The sequence below is a fragment of the Benincasa hispida genome, chromosome 3, assembly GCF_009727055.1.
Source record: "Benincasa hispida cultivar B227 chromosome 3, ASM972705v1, whole genome shotgun sequence".
Classification (NCBI taxonomy): Eukaryota; Viridiplantae; Streptophyta; class Magnoliopsida; order Cucurbitales; family Cucurbitaceae; genus Benincasa; species Benincasa hispida.
The window spans coordinates 28,062,375-28,084,040 of record NC_052351.1 but is presented as its reverse complement, the minus strand read 5'-3'; the positions used below and the strand labels follow the sequence as shown (position 1 = coordinate 28,084,040).

At 34.4% G+C, this 21,666-nt stretch overlaps 2 protein-coding genes across 4 annotated transcripts; both read left to right on the top strand.

The window, feature by feature from the left end:
• The first annotated feature begins 1,354 nt into the window (after positions 1–1,354).
• On the top strand, positions 1,355–14,135 carry LOC120072659 (phosphatidylinositol 4-kinase beta 1). The gene is made up of 16 exons (XM_039025094.1): positions 1,355–3,406; positions 3,776–3,967; positions 4,072–4,120; positions 5,827–5,959; positions 6,108–6,597; positions 6,944–7,024; positions 7,107–7,226; positions 7,675–7,744; positions 8,681–8,778; positions 8,864–8,968; positions 10,109–10,162; positions 10,960–11,103; positions 11,245–11,298; positions 11,404–11,478; positions 13,099–13,182; positions 13,271–14,135. The coding sequence occupies exons 1-16, from the start codon at positions 1,976–1,978 to the stop codon at positions 13,370–13,372; spliced, it is 3,282 nt and encodes a 1,093-aa protein (XP_038881022.1). The 5' UTR covers positions 1,355–1,975; the 3' UTR covers positions 13,373–14,135.
• Positions 14,136–15,828: 1,693 nt separating this feature from the next.
• Positions 15,829–20,816, top strand: LOC120073746 (NAC domain-containing protein 82). 3 transcript variants are annotated; one of them, XM_039026570.1, is made up of 6 exons: positions 15,829–15,993; positions 16,527–17,056; positions 17,181–17,455; positions 17,795–18,199; positions 19,574–20,020; positions 20,139–20,816. In XM_039026570.1, the coding sequence occupies exons 2-6, from the start codon at positions 16,900–16,902 to the stop codon at positions 20,217–20,219; spliced, it is 1,365 nt and encodes a 454-aa protein (XP_038882498.1). In that variant the 5' UTR covers positions 15,829–15,993; positions 16,527–16,899; the 3' UTR covers positions 20,220–20,816. The 3 variants fall into 3 exon arrangements, with proteins under 3 accessions (XP_038882498.1, XP_038882499.1, XP_038882500.1); XM_039026571.1 differs by lacking the exon at positions 15,829–15,993 and adding an exon at positions 15,994–16,131; XM_039026572.1 differs by lacking the exon at positions 15,829–15,993 and having other exon boundaries at positions 16,915–17,056; positions 17,239–17,455.
• Positions 20,817–21,666: the final 850 nt, after the last annotated feature.

The following is a 21,666-nucleotide window of genomic DNA, read 5'->3' as shown; positions in this document are numbered from 1 at the left end:
CCAAACTTGTAATTTAACTTTATTCTAATGCATTGTTTTTTTTTTCTAGAATTCAAGGACATAGATATGCAACCTATAGAACATATCATATTTAAGTAAGGTCATCCCAATGCATTGCTTTTAAAAACAATAGATGTTGTATGTGCTACTTAATTTCTTCGTGAATCCGATCTAACATGTCATGTTAAACTAGCTAACATTTTTAATATAAACACGTTGTGCTAGACATCTACAACTCGATTAGTTAATACATTAGACATTTGTCTTATCAAACGTTTAAACTTACATCTCCATATCTACGCCCATTTGACCAAAAAAAGAAGGGATCACACATCACTCTTTACTTAAAAACCAAAAACAATCTCTGTTTCCACCCTCATATTATCGAGGACGAATCAAACGGAAGCTGGTGACATGTAACACGAGTTTAGGAAAGGTACATGAATGAATCAAGATCATATTTGAATGAAAGGGATCATCAAGATATGAAAAGTATGGTTGATAATTGAAAGTTATTACCTAACCAACGAGATGCACCTTTATTGGATGACTCAATTATATGAACTCCAAAGTTAAGAGAGCAATCATTTGTGAGGTGATTTATTGAGAATTTTCCTATGAAGCATGTGAAGTGATGATAAAATATATTGAAATGACTCATGTTGGTTCATGAGCATAGTTTTCACTCTTAGAAGCATATCAAGATAAGTAAGAATGATGTTGCCAAGTTTCATGGATGCAAGAGAATATCATAGTCATCAGGTGTCAAATCCTAAGTATGAAATGTAACAACGCTAATGCTAAAAACTATGTAGAAATTAAATGTTAGATTAAGCCAATTTTCAATAATCCAACCAACTCTTTTTGAATTACCATCAGAGGTAGGAGATTCGAATCATAAACCTGCTAACACAAGTTTACAGAGTAAAACTATGCTCAATTTGGATAATAATTCAACTAATTTGTATTATATTCAATTGGTTAAGACATATCTCATTCACTAAAACATCATAGGTTGAAATTCGATATATTTTTTTAAGTTATCTTTACAGCCTTAAAAGTTAAAAAAGACAAATTCGTAATTTGACCTAAAATACAAGTTTTTGAAATTAGGAACATTTGGTATGATTTTAATGACAAACGATGATTCACTAAAATCCAAAAGGCAAACTAGCTTGGAATATAGAAGTTTTTTTTTTTTTTTTTTTTTTTAAAAAAAGAAAAAAAAGAAAAAAAAATGCTTCCCCATTTTCCCCACTAAGGCTAGCTTCGTGCTTCAGTAATTAAAATAAAATATATTTTTTTAAAAAAATAGAAATTTAAAATTGAAAAAATAATAATTACTTACGTTCTGTCTGTCTGTCTCTCTCTTTCTCACCTTCGACCTTTCTTTCTCTCTCCAACAACTTCGACGACCACCACCATCTTCTTCTTCACCACCATCTCTGCACTACTACCCAACACCACCGCCACCACTTTACCCTCACCGCCGCTCCATTTCTTCAAAGGAATTTCAAGATCCACTCGATCAACCTCAGTTTTTCTTCGCGCCATTTCCTCAATTTCTGTTTCCAACCAATTCGATTTCACTTCCTGCTCAAGGTGTGTGGTTTCCTATTCACGTCTCTCCTTTTCTGCTTGATTCTCCCTCACCAACTTACTTACATTCTTCCTTTGGTGTTTCTTTTCATATTCCGTTCATTTCCCCTCTCTGAGGGGGGGCTTAAAGGAATCGCTTCGTTGTTGATTATTGTTATTTAAAAAACAAATTGGGATTCTGGTTGACGAATGTGATTTAGTGTAGGCGTTGGAATTTAGTGATTCTGGAGTCTTAACTCAGTCGGTTTTTGGAATTCTGGTTGTTTGTGGAAGTTTGAGTAGGATTTGTGTGTTGTGGTGATCTGAATTTTGAGAGGATTTCGGGGTTTCTGGTTCTGTTTGAGTTGGGTTTTTGGTTTATAATGATCGAGTGAGAATGGTGAGGTTTCTGGGACTCGCTCGTGGTGACTCTTATGAGTCACCACGAGAGATCGCCTCCAGGGCCACAACGACAAGCGAAAATGGCGAGAGTGGTTGGCTTATTCGGTTCTTTGACTCGGCTTTTTTCTGTGAGTGGATTGCTGTTAGCTATCTCTACAAGCATGAACACTCGGGGGTTCGTGATTATCTCTGTAATAGAATGTATACGCTGCCTCTATCGGGTTTGGAGAGCTATTTGTTTCAGATATGCTACATGATGGTGCATAAGCCTAGTCCATCGTTGGATAAATTTGTAATTGATATGTGCTCGAAGTCGCTTCATATAGCTATGAAGGTGCATTGGCTTTTAGCTGCTGAGCTTGATGACTCTGATGATACTGATGGGATAAGTAGGATTCAGGAGAAGTGTCAGATTGCAGCAACATTGATGGGTGAATGGCCGCCTCTTGTCCGACCTCAGGGAGAATCAATGAGCCCTGGAAGCAAAAACCAGGTTTTGAATAAGCTATTTTCATCAAAACAGCAGTTGTTGTCCCTTGTGTCTTCTCCACCTGACCGAAGGTCCATGTCATTCTCGCCTTCATCAGGGAACAATTGGCAAGAAGATGCTGGTCAATTATCGCCCGACGAGAACAATATTTTTAAGAAATTTATCCCAAGCCCAAAAGTTAGAGATGCATTTTTGTTTAGGAAGTCAGTAGATAAAGATGGTGATGAAACTGAAAAAGATGGGTTCTTCAAGAGGCTTTTAAGGGACAGTAGAAATGATGATGACTCAGGTTCTAAGATTCGTGATACTCTGCTCTTCAGGAAGTCATCAGAAAAAGATGACGATGACTCTGAAAGAGAGAGTTTTTTCAAGAGGTTTCTGAGGGACAGTAGAGAAGATGAGGATGTGACTTCAAGCTCAGAGGGTTTTTTCAAAAGGTTGTTTCGTGATAGCAAGAATGAATCTGTGGATAAAATAGCTTCCAAGTCTGGGTCAGGGGAGGATGATGAAAAGGAAGGATTTTTTCGAAAGCTTTTCAAGGATAAGTTCGAAGATAAGCGAGATGCAAATGACAGGAATGAAGATGATATGAACTCTGAAGAAAAATGTTCTAAATCCAGGGAAGATGATGAAAAGGAAGGGTTTTTTCGTAAACTTTTTAAGGATAAAATTGAGGACAAAAATGATATAATTGATAAGGTTGAAGATGCCAATGGGAATGTGGAGGAAGAAGAGCCTTCAGATTTCTCATTGTTTCGCAGACTGTTTCGGGTGCATCCGGAGGAGGCAAAAAGTACTGAATTAAATGAAAACAGTAACATAGATAGCCTGCCTGAAAGTAGTCGAGGTACAGAGAATTTTTTTCGGAAGTTGTTTCGAGATCGGGAGCGTTCAATTGAAGACTCAGAGCTTTTTGGATTGAAGAAGCACAATGAGGTACCCTTACTATTGGCCTCTAATTCCTTTTCCTGTAAGAAAGAATTATGTTTATTTTTCTATGATTATAAACAATTTTCTAATAGTGAAATATAAGGTGATATCACTTGGAAGTTTAAAAAAGACTCCAAATTGGCAATAATAGAACAGAAAAAGTAATTACAGAGGAACTTAGGCTAATCGAACCAAGAGGAATTCAAGAGAAAAAAAAATGCTGCCCTAAATTTCCTCAACATTCCCTTAAGAGAACACTAAGGGGACAAAATAATGCAATATTTGAACACCTAAGGTTTTCACTGCATCAGTTGCCTGATCTTTACTACAACTTTTTGGCACCCTAGTCTGAATTGTATGCTCATAACTTTATAGAAGCACCCGGGCTCCCCGAGACAGCAAAATGAGAAGTCAAATGTTAAGCCTCCTCTTCCAAATAGTACAGCATCTCAGTTCAGAAAAGGAGCTTATCACGAGTCATTGGACTTTGTTCACTCCTTATGTGAGACATCATATGGTTTAGTGGATGTATTTCCAATTGAAGACCGGAAAAGTGCACTTCGAGAGGTTGTTTATAATTTTTCTGCCAATTGACCTCTTATGTTCTTACATTTTTTTCCCTGAGTTTCTTACTGAAATAGTTCATACATCTCTTGTCATTTTGTTTAAAGTCTCTTGCAGAAATAAATTTAAAAGTAGCCGAGGCTCAAAATAATGGAGGTATGATCTTATTTATAAGGTATCTATATGATGCCAATTTAGAAGCATTTCTTTTTCTTAGTGCAACATGTAGCATGTAATGCTAATATTATTCAAAACGATCTGAAAGTTTCCATAAAAATAATACCATTCTTTTATTTCTCAACGTTCTATTTAATTCCAAATGGCATAATTAAAAAGGTTCTTGTATTTGATGCCATAAGGATGCATTAAATCTAGCCACTTCCCAAACTTCCTCACTTGATTCTCTCAACCTCGCCAAAATTCTATTATTTATTTCATTCCAGATGACCCACAAAAATTGCAAGGGAATGAGTCTGCCACCAAATTTTGCACATCCCCCGGAAGGGAGAATTCAAAAGCACCTTCTCCACCTAAGTCCTACCATCTCTATGCCAAGCCCAATTAACACCAAACAATCTCATCCAGTATCTCTAAAGGTAGTGAGCAAACTGACAATCCCCAAAACAAATGATCTGGGTCGTCCTTGTGCCTCTTGCAAAGAATGCACCATTGCAGGAATAAAACGAAGGGAGGGTGTCTTTGAACGTGATTCATGGTGTTAACTCTTCCATGTAAAAGCTGCCACACAAAGACTCTAACCTTCTTTGGATTTTAACCTTCCAGAAAAAACATGGGCAACAGTGGAGGGAAAAGGGGAAGACAGTATATGGAAGAAGGAATGACAAGTGAAACCCCAAGTAGAAGAAAAATCTTTTCTTTAGATCTTCAAAACTATGAATAAATTTCTGTCACTAGGTGAAACTTGCAAATATTTGTCTTATCAAAAAAAAAAAAAAATGCAAATATTTGTGCTGTTGTCACGTTGTTCTTTCACATGCTCAGTTGGAAATGAGCTTGTATTCAGGTTTGTAATTGTCTATTTTGCTCCAGTTGATCTTTTGGTGCTACAATTTTGAATTTTGATTTGGTGCCGTCCTAGAGATATCAGCACTTTATACACCCGTCTGGAGTAAGAGAAGGGTTCTATGAAGTGGTTTTATTTATTTATTTATGGCTGTTTTGTGAAATGTCTGGTTGAGAGAGATTGGTGAAATTTCAGAGGATCTCTGGAGGGTCGGAGAGTTATTGAGAGTGGTGTGCTCTATGGTTTGCTTTAATGTCTTCCTATAGGAGTCTAAAACCAAATAGTTGTGTGATTATCCCCAGGCTCCTTGAGGTCTTATTTGGTGAATACGGAAAATCATCTTTTATACAATTTTATAATAATTATTATTTTTAACATAAGAAAGGAGAGAGTATATTGTTCTAAAAGGTTCATTACAAAAAAGGGGAATGAGCTATCCCTAAAGCCACTGGATTAACGAAACTCAATAGTTATTTGGAAAAATGCCACGGGGCTCTTTTTGGTTTCTTTGATGGAAAGAAAACTAGATATTTCAAGGGTCAAAGTAGAGCCTTTTGTTCGCGCTCTCTCTCTCTCTCTCTCTCTCTCTTTGTTGTGGTGGGGGAAGCTAGGAGTTAGTCGTGTTTGGGTCTCCTTTATGTAATTTCCTTGCTTCGTGTTAGCAGAAAGATGTCTTGTCTCCTTGCCTTGCCTTCCTTTTATACGAATTCACATTTTCATTTGCCTATTGATGGCCAATGGGTGAATTCTCCGTGTTCTAGCAAATGTTATGATACTGCAAGAAATTTGTTCTGGAAGTTGAACTTCTTGATTATTTGGATATTGGTTGTATTTTCAGGCGTTTCATTTCCTATGGGAAGGGGGATGTATCGTGTTGTCCATATTCCTGAGGATGAAGCTGTGCTTCTCAACTCTAGGGAAAAAGCACCTTACTTAATATGTGTTGAAGTACTGAAAAGTGAAGTTCCAAAGTAAGTTCCAGCAGGCTTAGCTACTTTGATGTCAATTACAGTTATGATTGTGAACCCATCCAAGTCGTTTTAATATTAACATTCAAGATTTTGACCACTTTGTCTCTTTATCTCATTTTTGTTTTTTTTTTTTCCCAAATTGTTTTAGCAACGTAAAGGATGCATCCAGTGCTCAAAAACTATCTAGAGGAGGAATTCCTTTAGCAAATGGAGATGCATTATTACCGAAGCCACCTCCCTGGGCCTATCCATTGTGGACAACTCAAGAGGCATACCGGAATAGTACTGATCGAATGTCAAGTTCTACTGCTCAAGCAATTGATCAAGCAATGTCGCACAAGTCAGATGCAAAAGTGAAATTTGTAAGTTTGAAACTTTCTGTGGAGAAACAACTGAAGAATGAGTCAAAGAACACTGAAATAACTGATTCAGACCCCGCTGAAATTGTATCAAGTCAACATGGTACAGCAGATGTTGTTCATGGTTCAGGAGCAGCTTCTAGCAGCGACTTGGAGTGGGTGAGAGTTGTTCTCACAGCTGATCCTGGAACTAGAATGCAAGACATTGAAGTACAAGGAGCACCACGTCGGAGGGAACACCGCCGGGTCCCAAGTACAGTAGCTATAGAAGAAGTAAAGGTGAGATTTGGCATTTGCAAATAGCACTTATGCAAGTGCACACCAATAATAATCATCATCATTGTCACCAGTTGCTTACGGATTTAAATTTAGAATTATTTTACTTCGTGTATGTGTAATAGACGTTTAGAAGTCCTGCCTCTAGTTAATGCAATCCTTGTGGTGAACTGCTTATGAGGGAGAAAGAATATGGAACCATAGATTGAATCATAATGGTTAATCAAATTAGCGGATGGAATGCTAGCTATAATTCGTAGGTTGGCATGAGATGATTCTTTCTTTGCATTTGTTTGTCATACCCTCAAATTGTTTTACCTTCAATCAAGTTGCTGCTCCTCTTGTGCAGGCTGCAGCAGCAAAAGGCGAGGCACCTCCTGGACTCCCTCTAAAAGGGGCTGGTCAGGATTCATCAGATGCACAGCCGAGGGTAAAGACTGAAAAATGGATATATTTTTCTATATCATGTGATTTTGGAAGTTTAAGAGCTTACAGATCTCTTTTTAACATAGGCAAATGGCAGCACACCCAAGGCCAGTGACGCCTTATCTGGAGAACTTTGGTCAGTTAAGAAAGAAAGGATACGCAAAGCTTCAGAATTTGGAAAGTTATCTGGTTGGGACTTGCGTTCTGTAAGTTCTGTTTCAGTTTTTCAGATCTTATTTTATTCAACACTTATTTTCATTCTGTCTTTATTTAAATTCACATTTCGTCGATTTTCATTCTGTCTGTCTGTATTGCCACATCATGCACATTTTGGCATAAATTATAAATTGTCATATATCACGAGTATTAACTATTATTATTGATTTCCTTCAACTTGATGACATATCAATATGTGACTAAGCACGGTAATCCCTTGATGATCTTCTATTACTCAGTAACTTTCTGGAGGTTTTGGGTTTCCTTTTTTGTATGCCCTTAGTTATTCTTTTCTTTCATATTGCTTAATGGAAGGTTGGTTTCTTACCAAATAATAATATTAGTAAAAAAAGACTTTTTAGAGATCCAGTTAGTTTATGGATATCCAGGTTTGCCATTGTTTATTTATTTATGTATTATTTTCTTTTCTTTTCATAGGTCATTGTGAAGAGTGGAGATGATTGCAGACAGGAGCATCTTGCTGTGCAACTTATTTCACACTTTTATGGTATGGCCACTTTTCAGGGTTTCATGTTCAATCCCTTGGCTTAGCCAAGGAGACAAGGCATCCCTATGCTAAACTTCGATATTGAAAGAAGATCAATGCAGGGAATTGGTAGGAGAAATAGTTTAATTAAGTTACTTAATAAGTTATTGATAGCTCATATTAGTTTTGTTAATTTCTTAATTGATTGGTTTTATTTTCCTTGTTTCTATGGTTATAAAAATCTTTAGATGGGAAAGTATTGGGAAACTTTTAGGATACCAATGAATTATGGTAGATTGAACCTCAGACCTCGAGGTTGATAATGTAAGTTCATGCCAGTTGAGCTATGTTCATGTTTGGTCAGGATACCAATGAATTGAAAAAGGAATTTCCTTTTTTGAAAAAACAATATAATTTATTTTTTCCCTCTTCCTATGGAATCAGTCCATCTTCCCAAGTATAAAAGAAAAGCCTAGAAACAGAATAACTAAACAACGGAGCAATCTGGAAGAGAGAGAGAGAAAAAAAAAAGAAAAAGAAAAGAAAAGAACAAAACACAATCACAAGAGACTGATTCAATTTAAGAATCGGAAAAGGAGGATAATATAGAAAACAGTCCATAAAGAACATCCAGGGAGAGATATTGACATGTGCTGCATTCTAAACCTTCATGTCAGAAGTCCTACAATTTCTCAGCTTCCCTTAAAACTGTACTGTTTTTTAGCTATAAATTGGGGAGAAAAATAATAAAACTAGGAAGATTGCTACTTGCCAAAGAATCTAATGTCTGAAGCCTATTACGGGGGATTATCAAGTTCCGTCTCCATCATGTCCTTAAATTGTCTGGAAGAAGCCAAAATTAACTCCACTCTCTTGTTTCAGCTGCAAGAATGTTAATAATAGAGCATTATTGTAAATTATTTTGCTTTTGACATCTTTATTTTTCATTGACGCCAGATATATTTCAAGAAGCTGGCCTTCCTCTCTGGTTACGACCCTATGAAGTATTAGTTACTTCTTCTTACACGGCTCTTATTGAGACAATTCCAGATACGGTAATCTTATACTATTTTTTTAAGTTAAATTTGACAATGGAAAAGAAAATAAAAACTATGCAGATCACCGCTATTTCTCTTACAGGCGTCACTTCATTCTATCAAAAGTAGATATCCTGGCATCACTAGTTTGCGTGAGTTCTTTGTTGCCAAATATGAAGAAAACTCCCCAAGTTTTAAACTTGCCCAGGTACCCCTTATTTTTATTTATTATTGTTATTATAGGTATTATTTTTAATTACAGTTTCTTGATATTGTATGTTTAGGATTCCCTCGAAAGCTCTCTTTTAGACTTCTAGTTTTCCTTCTTTCCAATTTTTTGAAATTTTAAATTCTATGGGGTATAGAGTGATGGTTTTATTGAAGGTTCAAAAACTGGTAAGAATCAAATTCTACATTTCTATTGCAATTTGCTAATATGGTGGTTCCATCTTTTGGGTGTTGGATGAAACATGTAAGGACCTTTGAGTTGGCCTCAGATTTGAATGCTAACTTGTATACATCTGTTGTTTTAATGATCGATAACTACAGGAATGAGAGAGATACTTCCAAAGTTATCTGGTATTGCTATTTGTGTTTGGAGGGAAAGCCATGAGGATAAAGCTCCTCTTTCAGAGATTCTGTTCTTGATGAGAATAAAATCAACATTAGGTTAGATGAGTGGAAGATTATTTTTTATCTTCAAAGATGGTTGACTCACTCTTCTTTCGCGACTGAAGTTCTCATAAGAAGAACTTGACTTTGTAACAAGATGCTTATTATCTTTAAAATTGTTTATGTCATCCTCTTTCCAACCAAGTCCTGTCAGCCTCTTTCCAACCAAGTCCTGTCGGCCTCTTTCCAACCAAGTCCTTTCTACAAAATAGTCATGGTCACTAGAATCTTCAGAACCTTGGCTTTCCTTTTGGACTGAGATCTCATATATATATATATATATATAGATATGTTTCACGTATGCATGCATGCATATACACTTTGATTGAATATCAAGATGGGTGTTGTAACTTGTATTGCATTCATCAATTGAAACTGGATCGCTATATTGTTTTTTTATAATTTGATTTAATAATAATAATAGTAGTATTATTATTGTTGTTACTTTTTTTTTTCTTTTTTTGGAACTATGAATGAATTTCTGATATAATACTTGCTAGAAGCAAATGGGGTTGTTCTTTTGTTGCATTTTATCCAAACTCTTCTCAATGGAAGTTCAGCTCGTTATAACAAAAAGAATGATGGATACAGACTGAGACTCTGTGTACCTAATATTCCATTCTTATTTTTTCAATGCTTTTGTGATTTATATTGTTTTTGTTTGAACTCTAAACAGAGGAATTTCGTGGAAAGTATGGCTGGATATTCCCTCGTCTGCTACCTTCTGCAGGTATTATGTCTTTCAATAAATAATAATAAGAATAAGAATAAGAAACAAGCTTTCATTGAGAACTATTTTCTAATTTACTGATTCAATATTGTTTGTCTTTTATATACAATCATTCCAATTATTTCATTATTGGCTAGAGACTAGATAAGAGTTCACGCTTCTATGATTTTTAATCGTTACTATATCAAAGTGATGATAAATTTTGTTATTGGAAAGTGTATGATGATTAAATTATAGTATTCAAATTATAATTGGAAAATGGTGGAACATTAGTACATTGTAGAGTGAGTGAACTATTGTTAAACTGTCATTGAATTTATCTTCTGCATTGTTTGTTCAGCTATAGAAGCTCCATTCCTATAGTTTATTCTTACAACTAGATCATTTGCCTGTTTTTCCTAATTGATGTCGAGAATTTCATACCCGAAAATTAAGTTTGTGAATTAAGATGACTTTGCTTCCATGATTGTCGAAAGAACCCTTTTAGTAGATGCAGATGCTTTGAGAATATTTATTAACAATGGCTTATAGCAATTAGCCCCTCATTTTATTGATATAAGGTGCTGACGTGCTGTTGCCAATTCATCCACTGAAGGGAGACATCATTTTAGTTTCTAACGCATAACTGTTTTTTTTTCTTTCTATTGCTTAAAAAGTTTTGCATGTTGAAGATTGTTTTTCCCCGTAGTGTTCTCATTCAATGATATTATTTTTATTTCCGTTTTCACAAAAAAGAAAAGAATAATAAATTGGCTTTGTTGAGTCCTCTTATTGGTTTTTCCTGCTGCATTTACTAGGTGAAAGATCGGCACAATGGAAATCTGCTATTGGATGAGGAGGGTCATATAATACATATCGACTTTGGCTTCATGCTCTCTAACTCACCTGGCGGGGTAAATTTTGAGAGTGCTCCTTTCAAATTAACCCGGGAGCTCCTGGAGGTATGTTCACTTTTATATGATACATTCTTGGCTGACAGCCTACATGTATCTTTCCACTTTTTTCTTTTTGATTATTTGACATCCTGTGATCATTCCATTTTTGTTTTTTAAATTGTCAAATAATTGGAATATTAATGCTAGGTCATGGATTCTGATGCTGAAGGAGTTCCGAGCGAGTTTTTTGATTATTTTAAAGTAATCATAAACCCTCTTTTTTCTTGAGACCTTGATATTCTTCACATCTTTCACATAATGCATAAAGTGGACTGAATTTATTGTTGCTTTTGCCCTTGAAACCAGGTTTTATGCATTCAAGGATTTCTCACATGCCGTAAGCATGCAGAACGTGTTATTCTTCTTGTTGAGATGTTGCAGGTAGATTTTTATTTTATTTTATTTTTTATTATTTATTTTTTTCACTTATGCCCAATATTGATTTCTGCACTGAACCGAAGCTCTTGATTGAATCTTATCCCCCCACCAAAAAAAAAAAGCTTCAGTTGAAAAATGTTAAATAATTACTTCTTGTTAAATTATTGAGTGGTAAAGTCTGCTGAATCTTTCTATGTTGTGGAGGTAATCCAGAATTCTATTCTCCCTTGCCAAGAAATTGTGGTCATGTTAGATAATATTTTTCATTTTCTTTTCTTCTCCTTCTTTCTTGATTAGTTTTTATTTATTGTTTCATCTTTGTTCGAGTGCATTTGATATCCATTCTTTTGTTTCTTGTACTCTATTTTTTTTAAGAAAAAAGAAACATAAATGCATTGGATAATTAAAAGTTTTATGTTACCTTTTCTCTAGTATTTCAACCTTAAGAAATGAGAAATAACAATTCATTTATAAGATTCTTTCTTTCTTGAAAAATCATGATATTTTATATGTAATCTATTAGACAAAAACAGAAGGTTTTTTATTTTTTATTTTTTATTTATTTATTTTTAATAAAAAAACTATAGTTTAACTAATCTTAGTTGGTGTAAACCAAGCTTCCCTTATTGTAACTATAGTTTAACCAACCATATGACCAATTGGAGAAGTTTTTTGTAATCTATTGGACATGACCCCTTTTGTAATTTCACCTTAATATCTTATCAATGAAATTTTTGTTTACAAAAAAAAAAAAAAAAAAAAAAAAAAAAAAAAAGGAAGACAAAAATAGAAGGAAGATACGCAAGTAATATTTTAGATAATTGAAATACGAACTGTAGTGTTATTCAGGCATGATTTTTTCCTTTACTTTTATGTTTTCTTATATATTCATCTTTATATTTGCCAGTCAGGTTCTGAAAGCTTAGTCATTGTTTGTTGGAGTTTGTCAGTACTTAGTATCATAGTTGATGCAAATCTGAAGACCATATGGTTGAATGCCATTTATTTCGTTAATAATTGAAAACAAGAAGTAGGAAACTTGGAACGATAGTGTTATGAAATCATGTATCATAGTTGATGCTAATCTGAAGACCATATGGTTGAATGCCATTTATTTCGTTAATAATTGAAAACAAGTAGGAAACTTGGAACAATAGTGTTATGAAATCATAGGCCCTCAAATGATGCCGGTGACTGAAGAATCAAATGCTTTTTACAGAGTGAAGCACAAGAGTGCTAGTTCTTATCCATATAAGAAAATCAAGACCACCATTTAAAATCTTCAAGTAATGGGGCAGGGCATATTGATATCTCCGGCAGATAATCATTCATTCTTCTAATAGACAATGTTGACAATCATTGAACCGAAAACATGCAAATATATAAGCAGGGTAGGATTATAAGAATGTTTTTCTTACTTGTATTAGAGTTATTTGCCTTGTACATTCGTTGAGAGTTTGTCGCTTATTTATTCAGTTGCTGACACTTGTATTACCTGTGACTATATATAAGCCCATTTCATTAAAAATACACATTAGTTTCTCTCATGCTTAATATGATATCAGAGTCAAGATTGTTAACCTGTTTTTGTTAACTCATTTGTTTTCTCCACATTGAAATCAGGACTCTGGATTTCCATGCTTCAAAGGTGGCCCGCGAACAATTCAGAATCTCAGAAAACGATTTCATCTCAGTTTGACTGAAGAGGTTCTATTTTATTTACTTGTGCTTGTAAGTTGTATTGGATAATGTTGCATTTGATAGAGTACTAACCGCAAAACTCTTTCTCGCGCAGCAATGTGTCTCTTTAGTGCTTTCACTTATCAGTAGCAGCTTAGATGCATGGCGAACCCGGCAGTATGATTATTATCAAAGAGTTTTGAATGGAATATTATGAGGTTAGATTTCCACGGTGGTTCTGGTGTCTTTGTTTTACCATTTGAGATTGCCAGCCTAGTGAACCATTTCGATTGAGATTACATCTCTAATCAACTACCAGTTTAAGGCTAGTTTGTTTCTGTTGGAGTGGCTCCAAAGTTTCCCTGGATGTCAAAATAGATTCTTTGCTGTTGGTGCATGACCTGTTTTTTTCTACACGAGCGGATTGAATCAGTGATTTTATTAGCTGATGGAAGGTACTACTGGCTGATCAACGGCTGGAACAGTATTAAGTTTCAACTTTCTCATTTGATTTAGTGCATAACATGGCTGCTTGTTGGGAGAGCAGATTCAGCTTCCCTTGTATACCAAAAAAGCATACCTTGTATATAATAATTGCAGTTTTCAATGGAGAAGACAGACCTTGAACTTGCCATTGCTGCCTGTACCGTCTGTGCTTAACGATATCGTGATTGCAACTACACATTGGAGTACTTAACGCAGAGCAATAGGCATCAGTGCTAGCACATCTTGGTGATGGAACGAAAATCTCTTGCATTACATAAAGGTTTATTTTTATCTTGTTTTACATTCTTGAGATGTTTGGATCCCATCTGTGCTTCCCAACTTGGTCTGATCCTCTCAACACTAGTTGTACCAAAGAGGTTGTTGTGATAGGAAAAGATTTGTTCAGTGCATTAGTGTCTGTTTCTTGTGCTGTTGATTTGGAAAATTCTCTAATTTGATCAAGTCGTATATGATGAGTTTCAGTGGCATTGATATCTCTGCTGTTCCTCTCATGTTTATTGTGTTGAGTTTAACATTAATACCTTATCATGTTGGAACGGACATTATTTTTGTTAGCAATCTATGCAATCATATTAACTAATCATTATGCCAATAGCATAAATGCTTGGTGTTTCTACTATATTATGATATTGTGATGGAAGATTTATACTTAAATTTTGGGATGTTTCACATTAGCTTTAATCAGAGACAGAATATATATTTCTTAAAAAGCAAAAGGCTTGACTATTGAGGTGGAGAGTTTTTGCATGCCTTTCCTCCTCTTCTTCAAAAACTCACAATCCATTATTTATCAATTTTCAATGTCTTCAATCTCAACTATTTGGTTCTTTACTTTTGTGGTTGGTTTTTAAATAGTGAAAAGTAGATAACAAAAGAAAAATTTGGGAGGTATAAATAGTCTAGATTTAATTTTCAAAAGTAAAAATAATAAATAAAATGGTTACCAAACGAGATTTTATTTATTTATTAATATTGTTCTTTTTGAGCATTTTATTATTAGTCTTTTATGGTAGGTTTTAGTATCTTTGTCCAACGAAAAACATATTTTCATTCAGGGCAAGAATGATTTAAAGAAGTGTGTGAAAAAAAGTGGTTGGTTGTAAATTTATTTGACATGATAGTTATTAAGAAAGTTGGTAGGTAATCAAAGAATAAATTAATTCTATAGTAGACAAGTTGATTTTGTTTCTATTATAATTTTTTTAGCTCATTTCTCCTCTAAACTTTTATCATATGAATTTATCATAAGACAAATTTATATACATCAAGTAGCATAAATGTTAACACTATAAAAATGATGTCATAAATTAAATCAATAATTAAAAAGATGTATAAATCTAAAAATGCTTCCCTCAATTATTTATTTTTAGTCCAATTAGTTAAAAGTCAAAAGATTCGAGTACCTTTTGAGTTCAAAAATATTTAAAAGGTGTTTAAATATTATTATTAAAATATATTCACCCTCTTCAGAAGTAAAAGACCATATATTTGTTTTTCAAATAGAGTAAAGAAATATTGGGGAAACTCGAATTTTGCCCATAAAAACTTTAAATTTATCATGGTGTATAAAAAAATTAAGAGAGCTGCGTGTATTACATATTAAATATTGGTGGTTCGAAATACATGGAAGTGAATCAATATTTCTATTAAATCACATAAAAATTTAACAACAAAATGTCACTATAAGCATTTTAACTTCTTTAAAATCATAAAAGAAAAATTATTTTAAATGATAAAATTGTTAAAAATATTTACAATTAATAACAAAATATCACAATTTATCTGTAATAGATCGTGATAAATTATTATATGTGACTATCTATGTCAGATAGTAGTCTATCGGATAGACGATGATATTTTACTATTATTTATAAATATTTTAGTTTATTTTTCTATATTTGAAAACATCCCACCATAAAATGTGTATTTATTTATTTAAACATTTTTTCTGAATTTGTTTGTTTTAATAATTTTATAAAATATCAATATTTGCATCTAACATTTTCTTAAAATTAAGATAACGACATTTTCATTCATCAATTTTTCGTCTCTACGAGTTTGACTCGCATGATGAAAAAAAGAAGAGAGATAATGATATATATTTATCGAATTCCATGTATACCCCTGACCCTCCTTTCACAGCAAGGCACCACCAGCCTGCTTCAAGTCTTTCTATATAATCTCTCTTTTCTTCAACCTCCGTTTTCCGAAGTCCATACGCTACTCTGCCCCTTCTCTCTTCTCCTCCTCCATCTCTCTCTCCCTCATCCGTTCACGGCGGCGTTCCTTCGCCATCTCCGTTTCTCCCCCGCTTTCTTCCTCACAATTCCGGTACGGTTTCTGCGGTCTCTCTCAAAATCTGCTGATCTTTTTCCCCCTCCTTTTCCATCGCGGTGATGATTGCTGTTTATCATCGTCTATGGGGCTTTCTGAGTTTTCGTTGTTTCTGTTCTTGAGTTGACCTCGTTGGTAACTTTCTACTTTGTTCAGAAACGAGGGTTTCTCTGGATTACTCTGTGCATTTACTTAATACCCTTTTGATCGTTTTGGATTGTTTGGATTATTTATTTATTTATTTATTATGCAGCTGTTGCTGTGATGTTTTTGTATTATAACTCTGTTTCTGGGTTCCTTTGATTGATTTGTTTTCGAAAGATGTGTTGGTTTTGTTATGCCTCGTGACACTCATCTGTTGTGGGAAAGGTTGTGTAGTGATTTGTAAATCGTTTTGGATGAATACCACTCGTTTGAATTTTACTGACTATTTGGCTCAACGATGCTTGTTTTGTTTGATGAACAAATGTGTTTTTTCAAGGGGATGTTATCTAATATATCATCACTGCATCTAATGCTCTTCAAAACAGGGTTTTCCTAGCATACCAATGTCTTTTGAACTCCAGAGGAAGAATTCATCTAGACCGTTTGATTTTTGTTTCATGAACCGGGGGAGATTCTGGTGCTCGTGGAAGATCTTGTTCCGTCACTGGACTTGACGATTGTTTTTCTTTTCTCTCTTTTCCCCCTTTCTTTTTTCTTGGAGGGGATTATGCTATTCTATTTGAGAATTGGATTCGACACTTGGGTATATTTCTTCTTTTTAAAACATTTTTTTGAGAGCTCTTCGTTTCAAACTGATTGAGATAAGAGAAAATTACGATTTTTTCCCGTCCTGCTCGTTGGAAGTTGGGTATACGGGTTTCACCATATACACACAGCACTGAAGTCTCTAGATTTACCATGAAGAAAAGATCACTACCTCCCGGGTTTCGGTTTCATCCAACTCACGTTGAGTTGGTAATGTTCTATCTAAAGAAGAAAGTGATGCGGAAAAAGCTTCCTACGGGAGTCATTTCTGAGTTGGACATATACAAATATGCGCCCTGGGACCTTCCAGGTACTTGCTCATTTTTATATATTCAGGCTTATCTTCATTTGATTTAACCATCATATTTGATGGTTGCAAATAATCTCCCACTATATGCTTCTTATGGAAATTGGAACATTTGTTTATTTCTTAGATAAATCGTGTTTGAAAAATGGAGATCTGAAATATTACTTCTTTTGTCCGAGAGAAAGGAAGTATGCAAGTGGTGCTCGAATGAATCGTGCCACACAATTTGGGTATTGGAAAAGTACTGGAAAGGATAGGCCTGTTCACTACAACAATAAAGAGGTTGGGCAGATTAAGACTTTGACATTTTTTAGAGGTAAAGCACCAAAAGGGGATCAAACTGATTGGGTCATGCACGAGTACAGGATTGAAGAAAATAATTTGTCTTTAGATGTTGCTCAGGTAATCACTAGGCTATGATATGACCTTGAAATTTACTTCATATGATAGTTTTAGTCTTTCAGAGTTGATGTTGTGGTTTAAACTTTGAATGCAGTACATATGTAATACTAGGTTACTTCTTATAACTGCAATTGTTGCACTGAATATATCAAACATTTGTAAAAGTGGTACATAAAGACTGGATAATTAATCTCTCACTCTGTACTCTTATGCTTCCAATCCACCTTTTCCTCTCCCACAATTAAACTGCCACTACCGACAACTATAGAATGACTCTTTTCTAAAGCTGATTAATGAAAGTGATCTGTAATACCAATATAATCATGTTTCCTATGGCAGGATGCATATGTTCTCTGTGTAATATTCCAGAAGGATGGTCCGGGCCCAAGGAATGGTGCCCAGTATGGAGCACCATTTAAAGAGGAAGACTGGGAGGAGGATAGTCTGGAGGAGGTTGATTCTTTAGAAGTTGATCTTTCCTCTGGCCTATCGGTGCTACCTAGTAAAGAGCCACTGAATTCATTTGCTCCAGACACCTCTTTGACACCGAGTAACGTTTTTGGTTGTTCATCAGCATCATGTATCTCTGAAAATATGGCATCTACTTCGAAGGAGATGCCTCAGATTGCATCTGGAAATATTGCTCCATTGGAGATACCTGGGAATTGCAATAGTCTTGATGACTTATTTACCATTGAAGATTTTTTTCCTGAAAATGGAAACTTGGATGCATATGGATTTCAGGTGCAGTTAGCTGCTTTATCTTTTCAATGCTTTGTTAATTAGACCATGTTGAAGTTGAATGAATTCTTAAAATTTTCTTCTTAGTGTCGTGAATTTCCTTATCTTTTTGAACGATTTTCCTACTAAGTCTAGAAACTTGACATCTTCTAAACAATAGAAGACATGCATTTCAGCAGTGTTATATAATTTGCATTCAGATTCTTGGAAATTAAATAAACACAATACTGTCTCTACACTAATTCTACCTTCCTTTATTGTACTTATAGTTTCAATTTCTAGTAGTCCTACTTGGTTACTATTGCTCATACACCCTGCATGACTATCTTGTCTTCAGTGCATGATTATGCTCTCTGCATCTGAATTTGAAAGATTTGCAGAGTTTGTTTGAATGACATACTGGTATATTTTTGTCTCTTTTTTTATGACAACAATTTGCTTGCCCCTTCTCCCTCACTTTTTCTGTGTTTATTAATCATTAAAAATATAAGTATTGTTCATGCCGGAATGACAAAAGAGATGAAGGTCAAGAGCTGTAGTTCAACTCAACGATTTTAAAGTTACCTCAAAATAGATTGCTTCTCTAAAGTAGTAAACCTTAAACCACGGTGGGTTGAGGTATTTAATTGGTTAGCGGTTTCTAAATCTATAATTGAACAAACCAGTAATGTTTAGTTATTGAAAACAAAGTGTTTTTGGGGATAGTTTATGATGGAAGGACATAGAGAGCTTTGTTCAACTTTACAATTAATCCTTGTCATCTTACTTTTCCTGAATCCTTGTCGTTCTCCAATGCCAAACAATTGTTTCCTAATCTAGTCGTTTGGAAGTTAAAATGGAACACATGAGTGCACGGACCCTTGGCTCCTAGTGAATGAACAAGAATTGGTAAATTTGTTTTGGTCAAGGAATGTTTAGTTCATATATGTTCATATTTTGGTAATTTATATCTTAGATGGAGTTGTCGTTTTTGCAGCTTATCTACTCGGATGTATATTTTGTGATAACTTGATGATAGGACCTTTTCTCTTTTTGTTGGGGTCTTTTCGTTTGACCTTGTGTATTCTTTCATTTTATCTCAATGAAAGTTGAGAAGACCAAGGCATTGAGATAACAATCTGTTTTCGAGCACAGTTGGAGTCCCCTTTTGTAAAGGGGGAACTCTCTTCGTTTCTGGACTTGTTTTTTGTATGTCCTATTCTTTCATTTTTTTCTTAATGAAAGTTGTTATTTTCAAATTTTTTTAAAAAAAGTCTGTTTTGGAAATTTGTCATGATCTTTTGCATTCCTGGTGTTTCTTGGATTTCAATCTGTTATTGATGAGGGTTACTCTTGAGGGATATCTCCTAACTATTGAACAAATGTTGTGGCTTACAGGCTTCTGTTGCTGCTTCAAAATATACAGATCAAACTGATACAATTTTTAAAGATTTAGAAGATCTAGGCGGTTGGTCTCCATTGAATGGAGATGGGAATGCTTGTGTTACTGGCCATGGAGTGACATGTAGTTCAGAACCAACGTTTCCATTCCGCAACAAAGGAATGTTTAGTTCGGACCAAAGGCCATACTTGGAGCTGAATGACCTTGACTCTCCATTGAGTTCTACTTATCGGGACATGCAAATGTCTAATGCCGCATACAATGGTTCTAGCATTATCGAACAGCCGTGTTTCCCATTCAGTTCTTTTGGAGCTGCCAACCAGAATATTCTTTCATGTCAATATCCTTCTCTGCACCATTCCAACGATCAAATATGTCATCCCACTGATCTTGGATACCCTGATGCGCACATGTCTGCTTCCATCCAGTCTGCCTGGCTGCAGGTACGGAATCAGTGATACTTATTAAACTTATATATAACACATTTCACTCTTCAATTAGTAATTATTTTTTATCAACATCTGCTAACCACCACTTAATTTGAATACGTGAATGTTTCAGGAAATTTTTCATCCCAATTCAAATGTGGGATGCAATGGCGGCAATGAAATTCCCTGGCATCATGATACGAATCTCTGTTAAGGTATTCCATAAAGCCTTTGAGGAGGTTTGGTTTTATCAATTCAAAGCCATTTGCACCGATGCAATGACAATCTGATCTGAGAATGAATGAATGTGTAAATCCAACCTCCTACTGTACTGTATCACGATGCAGGTTTCTGGATAACTATAACTAAGAACCTTGTAGGCGACGCCGTTACTATTTAAGTCTTAATTGTTGTGTAGTAAATTAAGATTATCCACAGCGAAGATTTTCTTGCAGGGGGGTCTTTGTGGCAGTTTGTGAGTAAGTTGTGTTGAGAGATGATTAGGTTAGGATCTCTCACATGAATGCTGGATATTCTATCAAATGAATGGACTGAAAATAATAGTGATTGTGGTGGCAGTCTCTTTTCAGGAAAGCATGATCAGACTGTTCTGCAGGGGTTTGTGTTTTGTTCTCCCTCCTGAGAAACTTGCTTTGAAGGGATGGTTGGTAAAGTGTTTTGAATACAAGCTTCATCTGGGAGTTTTTATAGTATAATTGTTATTATTTTGATTTTTTGTCTTGAATTGGATTCTTTTGGTTTTGTTTTTTTTATATTGTTCTTCTGTCAGGTGTTCCTGATGGGTTTACCATTGCATGTTCTTTGGACTCTTTGGGTAGAATCTTGTGTGTCTAACACATAAGGAGTTTCACATTTTAGTCCATAATTAATTGGGCTCTGTTCTTTTGTTTTTAGATTTCTATTTTTGTAATATGCTTTTTTTTTTTTTTTTTTTTTTTAATTTTTATAATAATGATACATCATCATCATCAAATGATTTGTCAAATTTTGGCTGGGGTTTTAAAATGATTTTAAAAGTTAGGTAGAAAAGAAAAGAAACAACCTATAGGTGAAAGTTGTTTGTTTTAGAGTCGCAAAATAAATAAATAAAATAGCTAGCACCTGGGTCTTTAAATATTTGTTGTTTATGATATCTTTAAAAATTCAGTTTAATTTTTTTAAAAAGAATATATTTTTCGAAGGGAAGGGTGAAAAATTAACTTGAAAAATTTTGGCTGACAAATTAAGTGTCTTTAATATACTAATATTAGATGCTAAATATATCTCTTTAAGTATAATTTATACTAAGGAATGGAAAATCGAATCACTTGTTGTTAACCTGAAAAGTTATGTTAATTATTATCGAATATGTCAAATAGTTTTAGTCATGATAAGTTCCTTTATGTTGGGCTTAAAGTTTGGATTTTACAAAATTTCAAAAGGGAGATACTAATTTTATTTTATTAGTGGTTCACTTCCGAGTTTGTTTGAAAGGGAAAATTTGTGATTTTTTAAATTATTTAAAAAAAGTTGTAAGATCCACGTAAAGATTTTCTGACCTTCAATAATTTTTATAATTTTGTAAGATCCACGTAGAATTCTACAAATATTTCTAAAATTTTTGTTTCACGATTTAATACTTTACAAATAATTTTAGATAT

What these genes read in the sequence shown, in the direction of transcription:
- LOC120072659 (XM_039025094.1), top strand. Translation starts at nt 1,976, where the DNA reads ATGGTGAGGTTTCTGGGACTCGCTCGTGGTGACTCTTATGAGTCACCA. An exon ending in CTGGTTGGGACTTGCGTTCT is followed by an intron (nt 7,227 to 7,674) that starts GTAAGTTCTGTT and finishes TTCTTTTCATAG; the next exon opens with GTCATTGTGAAGAGTGGAGA. An exon ending in TTCTTGTTGAGATGTTGCAG is followed by an intron (nt 11,479 to 13,098) that starts GTAGATTTTTAT and finishes CATTGAAATCAG; the next exon opens with GACTCTGGATTTCCATGCTT.
- LOC120073746 (XM_039026570.1), top strand. Translation starts at nt 16,900, where the DNA reads ATGAAGAAAAGATCACTACCTCCCGGGTTTCGGTTTCATCCAACTCAC. An exon ending in TGCGCCCTGGGACCTTCCAG is followed by an intron (nt 17,057 to 17,180) that starts GTACTTGCTCAT and finishes TTTATTTCTTAG; the next exon opens with ATAAATCGTGTTTGAAAAAT. An exon ending in TCCAGTCTGCCTGGCTGCAG is followed by an intron (nt 20,021 to 20,138) that starts GTACGGAATCAG and finishes TGAATGTTTCAG; the next exon opens with GAAATTTTTCATCCCAATTC.